This window comes from Ostrinia furnacalis, unplaced genomic scaffold (genome assembly GCF_004193835.3).
Source record: "Ostrinia furnacalis isolate ACB-3 unplaced genomic scaffold, ASM419383v2 OfSCF2491, whole genome shotgun sequence".
Taxonomy (NCBI): Eukaryota; Metazoa; Arthropoda; class Insecta; order Lepidoptera; family Crambidae; genus Ostrinia; species Ostrinia furnacalis.
In genome coordinates this window covers 985,116-998,823 of record NW_021132730.1, presented here as the reverse complement: position 1 = coordinate 998,823, position 13,708 = coordinate 985,116, and the positions used below count along the sequence as shown (strand labels likewise).

The window sequence follows — 13,708 nt, the reverse complement described above, 5'->3', positions numbered from 1 at the left end:
GGTTCTTGAAACTACTTTTTACATTATCCTCATACTTAATCAATTACTGTAAATGCCAGCGGAAGCTACACTACTTCAGCTTACATCTTAACTAACAGTTAAAGTTGCTATTACCTTAGATAGTGGTTACCCAACCTAACCAACCTTTACCAAACTGCTTTAGCCGCGTCAAGGATAAGTGACACGACACGAGAGTTAAAACTGGAATCAAGCTCTTCAAAATATTATGTAGATTCTGTAAGGTCGACATCGAAAACGTTTTAATATACCGACTTTATCCATCTCTGTCGCTTGACTAACGTCTCTACGTGGGAAAGTGTCTAATATATTGCCTAGTAGTAAATACGCTACAAGAGCGGTGACAACTCTATCAACGTCGCACATAATCCTTAGAAGGCAGTAAAAGCGCGCATTCACCGGCTGTTGGTAAAAAGCCGCTCTGGCTGGCTGAAGCTGGAACATTTATCAGAGGATCACGAGATACGCGAGACCACACTTGAAATGTTAATTGTGAGATTAGCCACGTCTTAAGTATGAAAGTTCTAGACCTATTTACTTAACTTATCTTGAGTTTCCTTAGGCTAAAGTACGGAGATACATTATAGGTACTTTAGAATTTTAGATGATAGTTGTTTGATAGAAGGTTACACCAGTAAATACCTAGTGGAAGATAACGAATGATAGTTTTCAACCAAAAATAATCCTTATGGAATAGTAAACATTATTGTAACGAGTACAATAAGCACATAAATGTGTTTATGCCTGATTTCTTGTCAAACCATCTGCCTTTTAAGCCTTCATCAGACATTGTCGATGACCTGTAGGTACTTTGTCGCTTTATTTCAGTTCCATCCCAAGTAATAAAACAACAATGCCATTAAGTAGACTGCAACTACGAGCAATGAACAAAGTGCATGGTATGCGTTTTAAAAATTCACTATCATTCTCCATCCAGTAAGAGTGTACTGAGAGCGTCGTTAATATTAACCCTCTAAAGGTGAATTATTTTAGTGCTTTAATGAGGGTGTCCTTTGAAACAATAGAAGGGAACCCCCTCGATGGCTTCCTCTGATTATTTCCTCGGCAGCTGGGGGTTGAGTACCTCATTGTTGAGTTTTAATAATAATACATTATACTTGAGGCCGGGCCGCGATTTTGTAAGAGTTGTTTGCTAGGTGAATCTTTGTCCTTATTTCCCTTCTGATAAATTATTCGAAAACATTAATTGAATGTTTCCTAGAAATAATTGAGAGAATTTGTTCTTTAATATTAAACGATTATTATAACATTTCGGGCAGTAATGTTGGACTTGGGTTTACATTTTTGATCAAATATTTTCTCTACAAATTTTCCACGTTGAAACATTGTAAAATCATATTCTCAATTAGCTCTAGGAAGGTGTTAAGACTATTTTCGTTTGCTTTTCAATAAAATTAAAATGCAAGCGGATAAATATAATTTTCCCTCGTCAGTATCGCTGGAAAAACTGCAGTAACAGGGCTGCAGACTCATCAGTATAAACAAGGTAACTAATTAGCGCTCAGCACCACTAGAGTCGAGTGGGCCAATTTGTGAACCTCTACTTCAATCGTTTGTGTGAGTGAACACGATGACTGTACAATGGGATGAGGGCTCATATTTTAGAAGGCTCTCTATTCACTGGTCTAATCATGTATGACGGTCGAGATCAAAGCGGGTTGTAGATCAAGAGATGGGATAAGTTAGTTCAGCTTAGCTCGCATAGGTGACGTAGTTTTCCATGGTTGTGTGTTAACTGCAAACTATACAAATACATGCTATGGGAAATTGCGTCAGCTATGCAAGCGAAGCTATACTAACTTGCTTAGCTCTTGGTCTTCAACTATTGTAAGTTGACTTTTCTTAGAAGACAGCTCAATATTATAGAGTCTCATAGAAAATCTTCATACGTTTCTTATAAACTAAAATTACCCTCGACAAAATCATAACAAAACGCAACTTTGGTAATTTAACAAAAGTTAGTCTTCACTAACTGATATTAAATTTGATAATCGGAGGTCAACATCGTGCGTTATCTTATTGGATTCGAAGATAAATTCTAATAAGTTGGGCGTAGTTTTTGTACGTGTGCCGTAGGGCAGGGCGGAGGGCGTCTGGAGGTCTCGCCGGTTGATGTACACAGCGTCACTGGCAGTAATTTAACTTAGAAATAGTTAAACTAAAACTAGTGAATAAGTTTCTTGCGCTGCTTCGTCTCAGCACTACCGCTGATTTGGGACAATAAATTAACCCTACTTAATACTGGGGCACAAATGGGGCGTGAAAAAGTGCTTTTTATTAAAAAGTTTCTATTAAGATCCAATGCTTTCCCAAAGAATATTCTCAGAGATGCCCAACAATGATTCGTATTTGTACATTTAATAGAATAGAATAGAATAATTGTTTATTTGCATAAAACATGGTATACAGTTAACACAAAATATGGTATAAAGTTAAGTTAACGAAAAAATAACTGAATTATGTGTAGACTTTTTATTTACAGCTAGTAACAGTACAGATAGATTTCATGTTAACTTTCCCTAATTTCAGATTAGGTTACAATAACAAGGTTTTAAATAGTCAACCAAAGTCGAACCATCGAAGTCATTCGTGCCACTTTCAAAACATCGTCAGCAACAAACCCATCAAGAACTACTTACCTCGTGCACCCCTACACTGTGGCTTTCTGAAAGACGAATGACACTTATTATTTATTGAGCCACAGCCGCGCGTGTCGCAGGAACACTGAATACAGGGATTTGCCCTGAAATATGGCGGCTCCATCAATTCTTGCTATTAGATGCGGCGCGGAAATTGAAACTCCGCGCGAAATTGGTTTAGCTGGATACAACGAGCGTTACTGTTTATTTCTTGCTCGTTTTTCGGTAATGTTGTCAAAATGTTTAGGTTAAATAGCCATTTAAAGGATAATACAGTCTAGGTTTAAGAACTTTTGGCAGATGATTATTGTCTTGAAAACATTGTATTGTCTCAAGGATTCAAGTGGTGCTCTTATTCTAAGTGGAATGTCATGTCAAAATACAATTTCCAGCAGAATGGAAGGCTTACCTCTTTAATATAAACCGTACTTACCTACTTACTTAGGTTCAGTTGCTATGTATAACAATAACCAGTGTTTTTTGTATGATTTTTGAAGTGTGGTAAAGTTAAAGTAAGAGGGTGCAACTCAGCCTTACTTTAACCAGTGGTTTAACTCAATCAAACCACCAGCCGTTAAAACGCTATTGAAACATGTACAATTGTACATATTACATATATCAATATTTGAATTCAATCGGAAGTGTTTCGGCAACATGGAACATAAAAATAAAAAACAATCATCCAAAAAAGTCGCACGATTCGCAAACATTCGACAGTTCATATTGATTCGTTCCGGGCTAAAGCGCCTCGGAAACGATGCAATATATCACGTGACAGTAAACAAAACAACATCTACAATGTATCCGTATACTATTTGTGTAAGTAATATTGTATTACACTGTCGGCATTACAGTTTACAGCATTTGTGATTATTACCCCGGACCCCAGCTATCAGCAGATTGCCTGCAGACATTGCAGACTTTTTTTGTCATGCTGTAGTTGACGATATTTCAGTCTATAAAGTACCTACCTACTTGAAATTTTATTCAAAACTCCTTTGTCTGAGTTATTTAGAAATTGGAAAGCGTACCTACCTATGTAGGTCCAGTTTTTTTATACAATAAAAAATTGATCTCCTTATAATCAGTTAATTACGTTGGTATTCTTCAACATAATTACCTATTACTTAGAAGAAATATCTTGAATCAAGTATGTGATTTGGCTTTCATATCTTCCTTTACAAATATTTACAAATATATAGGAAAAGATAACCGAAAACCAAATATCCACTCTCTTTGTACACAAATAATATCTATGTATGTAGTCGTAATAACAAAGATTTGTTTCATAACAATGTTCGTAATATTATATTTGCTTCATATGAGTTCTTTCAGCTGTAGGTAGGTACATTTCTTAATCTTGTTTCATGTCATATCTCGACGGTACGCTAAACCACTAGTATTTAAAAGCAGAAAACCGACTAAGACAAATTCTTTTTAAGCCCCCACCCACTCTAAACACTTGTGACATGAAAGCAAGCAACGCACCGCGCCTCTCTGAGGCGTTAAGCACCCATACCCCACCATTCACTCTACCTCTCACACTCCGTAAATAAAACGACTCCGTTTTAACAGAACCATTTACATAGCATTACGTGAAAAGATAATAACCCGATAAAATATTTAATTAAAGCCCTCCATGACGGTTTCTATCTCAGACAAGACAATTTATAAGCATCGCAGAGGAATGTNCATCTTCTATAAAGTCATTTTCCATCATTTTCCATCTTTACTTACGTAACTTACATAAACGGTTATTTTTTCCATAAATAATATATCAAGCTATTTAATATTATTACAGAGACCATCAAATACATGTTAAAACCTTAAATATTCAATAATTAACATATAAAACATTCACATTTACAGTTTACGCGCAACGGTGTACGCATTCGTTCGCGCCACTATTTCGCCGATTTCCTCCTTCTCGGCGAGTCGTCCCCAACAATATTACATGATCAATATTTGAATTCAATCGGAAGTGTTTCGGCAAAATGGAACATATAAAAATAAAAAACAATCATCCAAAAAAGTCGCACGATTCGCAAACATTCGACAGTTCATATTGATTCATTCCGTACTGAGGCGCCTCGGAGCGATGCAATATATCACGTGACAGTAAACAAAAGGGCATCTACAATGTATCCGTATATGATTTTTATAAATAATATTGTATTACAGCTTTGTCATTATTACCCCTGACCCCAGGCATTGCAATGGCTTTTTTTCTTTATCACGCTGTAGTTAACGATATTTCATTCTCTATAAAGTACCTACTTGCAGTTTTATACAAAACTTCTTTGTCTGGCATATTTAGAATACAGAAAGAATATGATATAGTTCATAAAAATGAGTAGCTATAAAGATTATTGGATATTCATATACATTTCAATTATACAGTCGAGAATTGATCTCCTTATAATCAGTTAATTACGTTGGTATTCTTCAACATAATTACCTATTACTTAGAAGAAATATCTTGGTATCTGATTTGACTTCCGTATCTTCCTTTACAAATATATGTATAGGAAAAAGAATATCGAAAACCTAATATCCACTCTCTTTGTAAACAAATAATACCTATGTAGTCGTAATAACAAAGATTTATTTCATAACAATGTTCGTAATTTGCTTCATATGAGTTCTTTCAGCTACAGAGTAGGTACATTTCTTAATCTTGTTTCATGTCATATCTTGACGGTATGACTAAACCACTAGTATTTAAAAGCAGAAAACCGACTAAGACAAATTCTTTTTAAGCCCCCACCCACTCTAAACACTTGTGACATGAAAGCAAGCAACGCACCGCGCCTCTCTGAGGCGTTAAGCACCCATACCCCGCCATTCACTCTACCTCTCACACTCCGTAAATAAAACGACTCCGTTTAAACAGAACCATTTACATAGCATTACGTGAAAAGATAATAACCCGATAAAATATTTAATTAAAGCCCTCCATGACGGTTTCTATCTCAGACAAGACAATTTATAAGCATCGCAGAGGAATTTCGTGAGTGATCCCTCTCACCGCGCATCCAGAGATAACACTACTTAATACAGATGAGCACATTAGACTTAACATTTCAGTTGCAAAATAGCACTTATTACAAGGATTTAAGATGTCAAGTGTTAGGCTTGATGTGCCGTCTGTACCGTAGGACAAGAACAGGTGCCGCAAACTATGAAATCAAATAATGGCCTGTTTGCTCCCTAACTAACGTATTTACATAGGCTCTGTTAATGTTGGAGCTTATGCTATACTTATACATTATACAATCGTTGTCTGATCTATCAACCCCTGGGACAAACTTGACCTTCATTGGTTAGGTTTTTGTGGTGGTCAAGCTGTAGATCCTGGCTACACAGGAGTTGCAGTGGTGGGAAACGAGAGGTGGGAATAGTCCCGTTTGATCTATCAACTCACAGCAAATGTACTGAATCTAGAAAAGTTTATTCTAATGGGTCCACTGAAAGAGTATTTTTGAATATACGAAAAAGTTGGTTTAAATAAGTATTATTCGTTTCTATTGATCATTATGGATTAGTAGATTTTCAAATAAAAATGTTGCTCCTTCATAAGTTGAATTGTTGTTGAATAAAGTTTATATGAAGAGTAAGTAGGTGGCAATGGCTACTAACTGTATGTTACGTTACTTACGCTTAAGTGCGCGAGAATTATCGAACCGGCCGAGCTCTAGCGGCGCGTGTTGAGCAAAATGTAATTTTAATTTAAATTTCGGCTCTTTCTGTACCGTGGGTAGGTTGGGAAAACATTAATTATATTTTCGTATTTCAGTTCAATGGATACCATTATCGGAACCCGTATTTGTAACATGATATACAAATCAAATATATTAACGGTAAACTTTAAAGAAAATTACTGGTAGAAGGTAAAATAAGTAATTTGCATAGATTAGGTTACTTTGTTATGTCGGCTGTCTTAAGAATCTATTGGATAGAGTTCCAGACCACAAAAGTATTAATTGTAGATTCTATTCGTAGAACTTATTCTTCAAGCGAACGACGTTGTGGTTGTCGTTCTTTTCGACAATGTTGTATTGTATTGTACTTAGATTATGTCCGTAGCCAGCCACATAGATAAACGCGCTACATTAACTATTCAGCTGGTTAAGAAACATGTGTTTTTGTCCACAGAACACCTCATAGAGTTGTCCCGGCAGTCGCAGAACAAGACAGCTGGCTTCTTTCAGCAGCTGTACAGGCGGCACGCGACGCGTGCGCATACGCCGCTCGGCGTCCTCTACGATGACATCCGAGCGCTGCTCGCTTCGGGTCCCGAGCGCGACTCGGAAAATCTCGGCTCTCGGCCCCCGAAGGACCTAGCCGAGAGCTCCAGAAAGTTCTTTCGGGAGGTCTTCCCAGTGGCCTACCAGAGCGTACTAAAGCTAGAATCGAAGAGGTTCACGCCTGAGTACGACGAGTGCTTGAAGGCGGCGTATGACGCTGTCCTGCCTTTTGGGGATATTCCGGAGCAGGTACTTTTATTTCATAAACTTCCTTTTAATGTTTGGGAATATTAATTAAATATTAACACATTAAACGCCCTGACATCCACATACCATATAGTTATGTCTGCCAGTATGTATTTTCACTTGGTTCCATGAAAAATGGAACAGTTTAAAAGAAATACAATGTAGAGCATAATGCCTCTCCAGCGTACCTAATTATGAATAAAACAAATTTATTGCTTGGCGTTTAATGTATTAATTTGTAGATTGATAACTGTGTAACAATATGTACCTACTAAAATTAGGAACTATTTTACAAAGATGGTTTATTTTAGTTTGGAGAAAAACGAGACCTCTACAGTTTCATAAAGAATGTGTTCTTCTGTCCAGATGGGCTCCTCACTCTCCAGGTCGCTAGAAGCAGCCAGAGTGTTACTACAAGTGTTAGCAGCGGGCGCTGGAGCGCTGGAGTCCAGCGAGCTCGTCTTGTCGCAGACGAACGACGAGTGCTTTAACAAGCTGCTGCGGGTCGCTGGATGTGCGCGCTGCAAGGGCCACTATGCGCGGCCGTGCAAGAACTTCTGCCTCAATGTTGCTAGAGGGTAAGAAAAGTTGTAATATCTCACTTTCAATCCTGACATATTCTGCAATACTAGTACCTAGAGCCAACACACGTTTTAGAGCTTTTATCCAGGACGATCCAGTTTTGCAGAATCTGCAAAACAGGACTTTCGTGTGAATACACAAGTGTGTGCTTGAAAATTTAATTCCAAATCCATACGAATTGGTTTTTTGCGGGACACTGTAAACGAGATGTTCATGTGAATGTTAATATTTAAACACGTATACTACGAAACGGGATCCTGCAAAAAACAGTTCCTCCAAAAAAATTGTTCCTGCAAGAAATGGGATGTCTCTGTGAGAAAGCACCCTTAAGGTTCGAAGCTAGTCCCTAGATACATTTTCACTCACTCTAGGCTTTCTATAAGTTTTGGCGTTACAGAATCTTACGAAGTCGAAGCTCTCTAGTATTTTACATACCAAACCTGTTACCCTAAACTGTCTCGTTACCAAATAATATAATTATTACCCAGTGTTCGATAACAGAAGTCAGTCCTCTAGTTGCAAACTGCACATTTTATAAGCGCCGCAAACTCTGTCGCTAATTAGCTCCGTGTTGGAGTCAAACTTGGTCAGAGTTCTTACAGCCGCGATACGGCTCATAACTTTAATAAACTATAATTGTTTAAAGTTCTACGGCAATGTTTAGTGAGGGTACGGTGCTTGGGTGCCTACTTTTTAATTACGAAACAGTAACCACGAAATTGGACTTACTAGACAATTTTAGAATAAATACAGAGATGGGACTCTGGGAGTTGCTAATCGATTTTGTAACTGCTCTTTAAGAAGCAGAGATGCTTCCATGATAAAAGATTTTTCCCAAAAGTTACTTAACGTTAGCTTTCTAGTAACATATTCCACCATTCGTAGACGAGCATTATTTCCCTTTTAATTAACCTACTCTCTGATGGATTCATTTCCACGATTATTTTTCGTCAATCACGCTAAACACTGTACATCTTACGTAGTTCTATTAAATGCTATTTTACAACAAAAATGTAGTCCTATGCTGGAGATGGTACAAGGAATATCCTAATAATTTAATCACGCCCTTATACCAGGTGCATAGAGTCGCCAGTGTCAAAGCGGTCTTACCTATGTGCTGGTATCGGTACATGGTATATCCTAATCCAATCACGCCCTTATCCCAGGTGCATAGGGTCGCACGTGTCAGAGCTGTCCTACCTTTAAGCTGCAGTTAGTTCATGGAAAACCGTAGTAATCCAATCACGCCCTTATCCCAGGTGCATAGGGTCGCCAGTGGCGGAGCTGTCCTACCTTTAAGCTGCAGTCGGTTAATGGAAAACCGTAGTAATCCAATCACGCCCTTATCCCAGGTGCATAGGGTCGCCAGTGGCAGAGCTGGACGCGCCGTGGGCGGGCTACGTGGAGGGCCTGGAGCGACTGTCGCGGCCCGACGCCGACGTCGCGCTGCGTGAAATGGAGACCCAGCTGTCTAAAGCCATCATGTACGCGCTGGAGAACCAGAGCATACTGGAGAGCAAGGTCAGTTCTTTATGTAGTGTGGACTTAGACTCCTCGCAGACTGCAGACTTAGTCGGCCGATGGTTTGGCCCGTATATTACTCTAGACTAGAAGTATAATTAGTCCCACATCAAAATTACCTAAATACCGACACGTCTTTTGATTTTCTTTTCTAGAGTTGTCTAGCGCATAATAACTGAGTCAGTACCTGAAGTATTGGAAGCGGCATGGGAGGAGAGACATATGATGTGATGTGACAGAGCATACAAGTCTGAAAAGCACCTCTGAAATCTCGCTGAAATTTGACGTCACAAAAAACCCCTCCCGTGCTGCTTCCTTATCTCAGGCACTAGTTATTCTTGTGACATCGATTACACGTAAACACATGACAGGTGCAGGTCAATAAAAGCTTTTTTTTACAGGCTGAAGTGCGAGTCTCGTACTCTGCCTCATGCATGTATGCATATCAGTTGCCGTGTAGAGCATAGTCTGGATGCGTAATTAATTCGTTTACACAATCGATGCACAGCTGGTAAAACTACTTTTAACGTGGGACCCTGATACACGAAATAAAACACTGCATATAGTGGCGAGTAACTGGAACTCGCAAACAGCGATGCAAGTTTAATTTATAAAAATGCGATATACCGAGCATGAGTGTCGGCGCGCTAATTAAGAGCGCCGGCCCGACGGCACCAGCAATTTGTGCACCGTCTCCGTTGCACCTTCAATTTGTTCCCTCACAACGAGATAATTTTCTGCACGATAAAATATGACTTGAAATTTACAACGTCGCTATAATTTCACACGATATACCGCTGCGCCAACTAACAGAAGTTCTACATTTCGCACGCCATTTTACCATGAAATTGCTATCACAATCGGCCGGCTATGAAATGTGGCGCCGCTAGTTTCACCCGCTCATGCGGCAATTCAAAAATATTGCTGTTAAACACTCCAATGTACGAAATGAAGTTGTCGGGTGTCGTTTGGCAGAGAGCCACACGTGGTCCGCACGCCCACTAGACATTTCAATTATTTCTCCGCTAGCGGACGCTGGCTGTTTTGCATGTGGCCATTTCTCCGCAGTAAAACGGCCGAGAATTCAATCACTATTACAAAGGCGATGGTCTGTCCAATAATCGTAAAACTTGGAATCTCTTCCTAGGTTGCGTTTACGTTTATTATGAGCGAGGCGTAGGCTAAGCCGCGGGCGACGTGGGCGCAGGTCGCGCACCCACGTGCTGCGAAACAAAAACGCACCGAAATGACCAACCTTTATCATCTTTATCATCGAGGTTGACATTCTGGCCGGCATTAACATGATTTAGCATAACAAAAAAGAAAAAGCAAACATAACTCTGAAATATTTTCGAAGTTATTATAACCATATGGCCACTATTGTGGCGATTATAGGAGTAGACCGTATAAGGCGCGTCCTTTGCCGGAGCCGAGCTGACTGCAGAGCACTTTATCTAATGGTTCGAGTTAATTCTGTAATCGAGTCTTTATTAACGGCTTAAATGCAAAGGCACGGCAAAAATCGAGAGCAATAAATTCTACTCAGAACGAAGCCAGCCTTTATCTGGCGTGGTAATTCAATCGCGGTAATTTAGGAGCTTTTTAGCATTTGCTGAAAAACAGTCTGGTTTTCTTTCTTACCTACTTTTATTGTGGTAAACCCACTCTTATTACAAGCATATAACATATTCCTTACTTACAAGGGTTAACAGGGATATTAGTAATTGTGACAAATGAGTACCTAACATTAAAAAAATACATTATCCTTTAATAGTGAAAGAAAGGAAAATTAATAAGTAAAGAATAGCATGCAAAAAGTTAACCCGTGGTTCACACTTATTTACCTCCAAATCGACGGCCGATAACACTAACTAGTAACTACTATCCGAATGACTATAATATGTATGGAGACTGTCTTTACTAGCGTTACGCTTGACGTTCTCAGCGATCGGGTTTGTGAGGTGGATGCACGTGGACTTAGAAAAGTCCAGAAGCTACACGCTCAGTGCAGTAAACTGAGGTAACCACATGATATAAGAATTTATTTAGTTTTATGTCACACATTGGCGTCAAGACCGTCAATCTTGGTAACCAGCTCAGTCTTCCCAACGGAAAAGCGCAAAATCTTCCAACCAGTTTTACTGCCCCCGTAATAAGAGCCATAAAAGATGAGTGCGTTGCTAGTTTCTTTATGAATATTGAAGATAATTCTGAATAGAGTTTCCGTTATGAAACACATTTCTGTTTTACGGCCTTTCTAATAAGTACACCTTAGTTTTACGTTTCTTGGCTTTTAAATAAAGATAAAGCTCGCGAAGATATTGAACGCACACGAAGTATAGAATATTGAGTGGTGAGGAACAAAATTTGCAATTTTTATGACTGCCAACCCACAATGACTTCGTAAGATATGTTTATGTTGTTTATTATTAACACAAAACAGTTATTTTAAACGGTAACCTCTGGAAGTTACTGCATAAATATGATTCATTTCAAATAAGCAACGTACTTAGTTTAAATGTTTTATTCAAGTCATATTTTGCTTGTGTGACATTTTATGGTTTCGCCAGTACATTGTTGTTCATTTGACCGTTGTTTCTCGCTGATAGAGGTTTTACGAGGGAAACAACATTTGGCTTTATAAAGATTTGGCCGACTTTTACGAGTTTTATGACAGTCCGGGTGATATACAAAGGGAACACACAGTATATTTCCCTTTTCCCTTATATCTTGGAAATAAAAAGAACATTAAACTGTATTTAATTAATTTATCCAGAGTTGCTTCAAATCATTTCAGTGTAAATTCACTATTTCTTAAAAATGCTTCAAGCTTACCATTTTGATTATTATTTGTAATATCGACATCATTTTGCTAGCAGTGTTCATCAAAGTAACTAGGTACATTCTATAAAGTAGAGCAAGTTATCNTCGTAGTAGATTAATACACAGACATTTTCAATGCTTTTGCTATGAAAATTGAAAGTCAACATCTCCAAGTATCCGCGGTCAACGCCGTAATAAAATCGAGAAAAGTGCATACGTCGAGAACGGACACCGAACCAATATTTGTATGAGTCTTTGTGTAGAAACGAACGGAACTTTCTCGCTATCGAACAGAGAGATTGGTTTGAGAAAGAAAACTGAATAATACATAATACATTCGACGGAATGGCGTTAGTTGGAAGATGAATGATCCGACTTATCTATAGAATAGGTACGTATGAGGTACGAAGGTTACGACCGAAATCGCTTTACCAATTATTTTTAAGATGTTTTTGCTTTCGTCAACCAGGTAATATTACTCTCTTGATAGTCAATAAGTTCAATTAGTAACCTGAAAATTGTATTTTCCAACGACTTTGACCAGAATAAACAAAAATATAACCCGTTTTTGGCTTCGCAGAGTCGTGTAAAAAATAAGAGCTTCAATCACGCAAACAAAACAGTTTGATCAAAGATATGCACAAAGCGTAAGATATATCAATATTAAATTGATTGGCCTTGAACGTCGAATTAAAATAGCTTCTATTATCACAATTCAGCGATCAAATTCTATACAAAACTACGGGAAGCGAGGAACGTTTGGCCGACGTGTCGGACAAGTTAAATGACAGCATAACGCGTGAAGTGATTACTTGGCTATTGCCAAAAGGATATGTGGTCCTTCGACACCGGAAGATGTAATCACAGTCGCGTGCTTCTGAGCTGTGACTGTGAGCCTGAGAGTGACTCACGGGATGTGGGCACGTCTCTACCGCGTCTACGGCCGCTTAACCGTCGCATTGTGTTGCTGTAGTCGAGGGAGGAAAGTAAACATGCTGTGCAGAGAAAAAGCATCTCTTAATGCACTTTCAGACAAGTTTGTGACTACTTTCATAGTCATTAACATTAGAGTAATAAAATTATTCAGTTACTCCGTGATCATGGCGCTTGCAACAGTGCCGAAATATCGGACGCTCGTAAATAAGGTACATGGTAGCAAACCCGTTATTAATAATTATTCTGATTGTGACTACTTTTACAACAGTACAACCTTTTCTTTGAACACATCTTGGAAATAGAATAACTAAACAAAATTTTTATTCTCTCTTATTGAGGAAAAATCTAAAAGCTGCAAACAACCACGACAGCACGAACAGGAGGAAGATGTAAGTAATGTCACCTTCTTATCTTCAAAGTCACTGAAAGTAAAAAGAAAAGTAGAGGGAAAACCCTTAGCATATTATTTCGATTTGTCGTCAGAGATCTTCATTTTACACGGCGATACCTACATAAATTAAGAAAATCTAGAAATCACTTAATTTTTTTATGTGGGCAAGGACAAGCATGTGAGTCTGTTAGCTTACTGTTGTCTACCGACTACGTCTCCGTCCTGACTAATTTGTTTTAGAACAAAGACGAAATTCGCAGCTCAACAGGGCATTCGGTCCTAAT

General features: G+C 38.5%; 1 protein-coding gene across 1 annotated transcript in view; it reads left to right on the top strand.

The window, feature by feature from the left end:
* Positions 1 to 13,708, top strand: part of dally (division abnormally delayed protein) — a 154,683-nt gene that overhangs the window by 115,512 nt on the left and 25,463 nt on the right. The window contains exons 3-5 of the mRNA XM_028308646.1: positions 6,834 to 7,174; positions 7,538 to 7,749; positions 9,106 to 9,274. Coding sequence (XP_028164447.1) covers positions 6,834 to 7,174; positions 7,538 to 7,749; positions 9,106 to 9,274 — 722 coding nt within the window. The remainder of the gene's footprint in view (positions 1 to 6,833; positions 7,175 to 7,537; positions 7,750 to 9,105; positions 9,275 to 13,708) is intronic.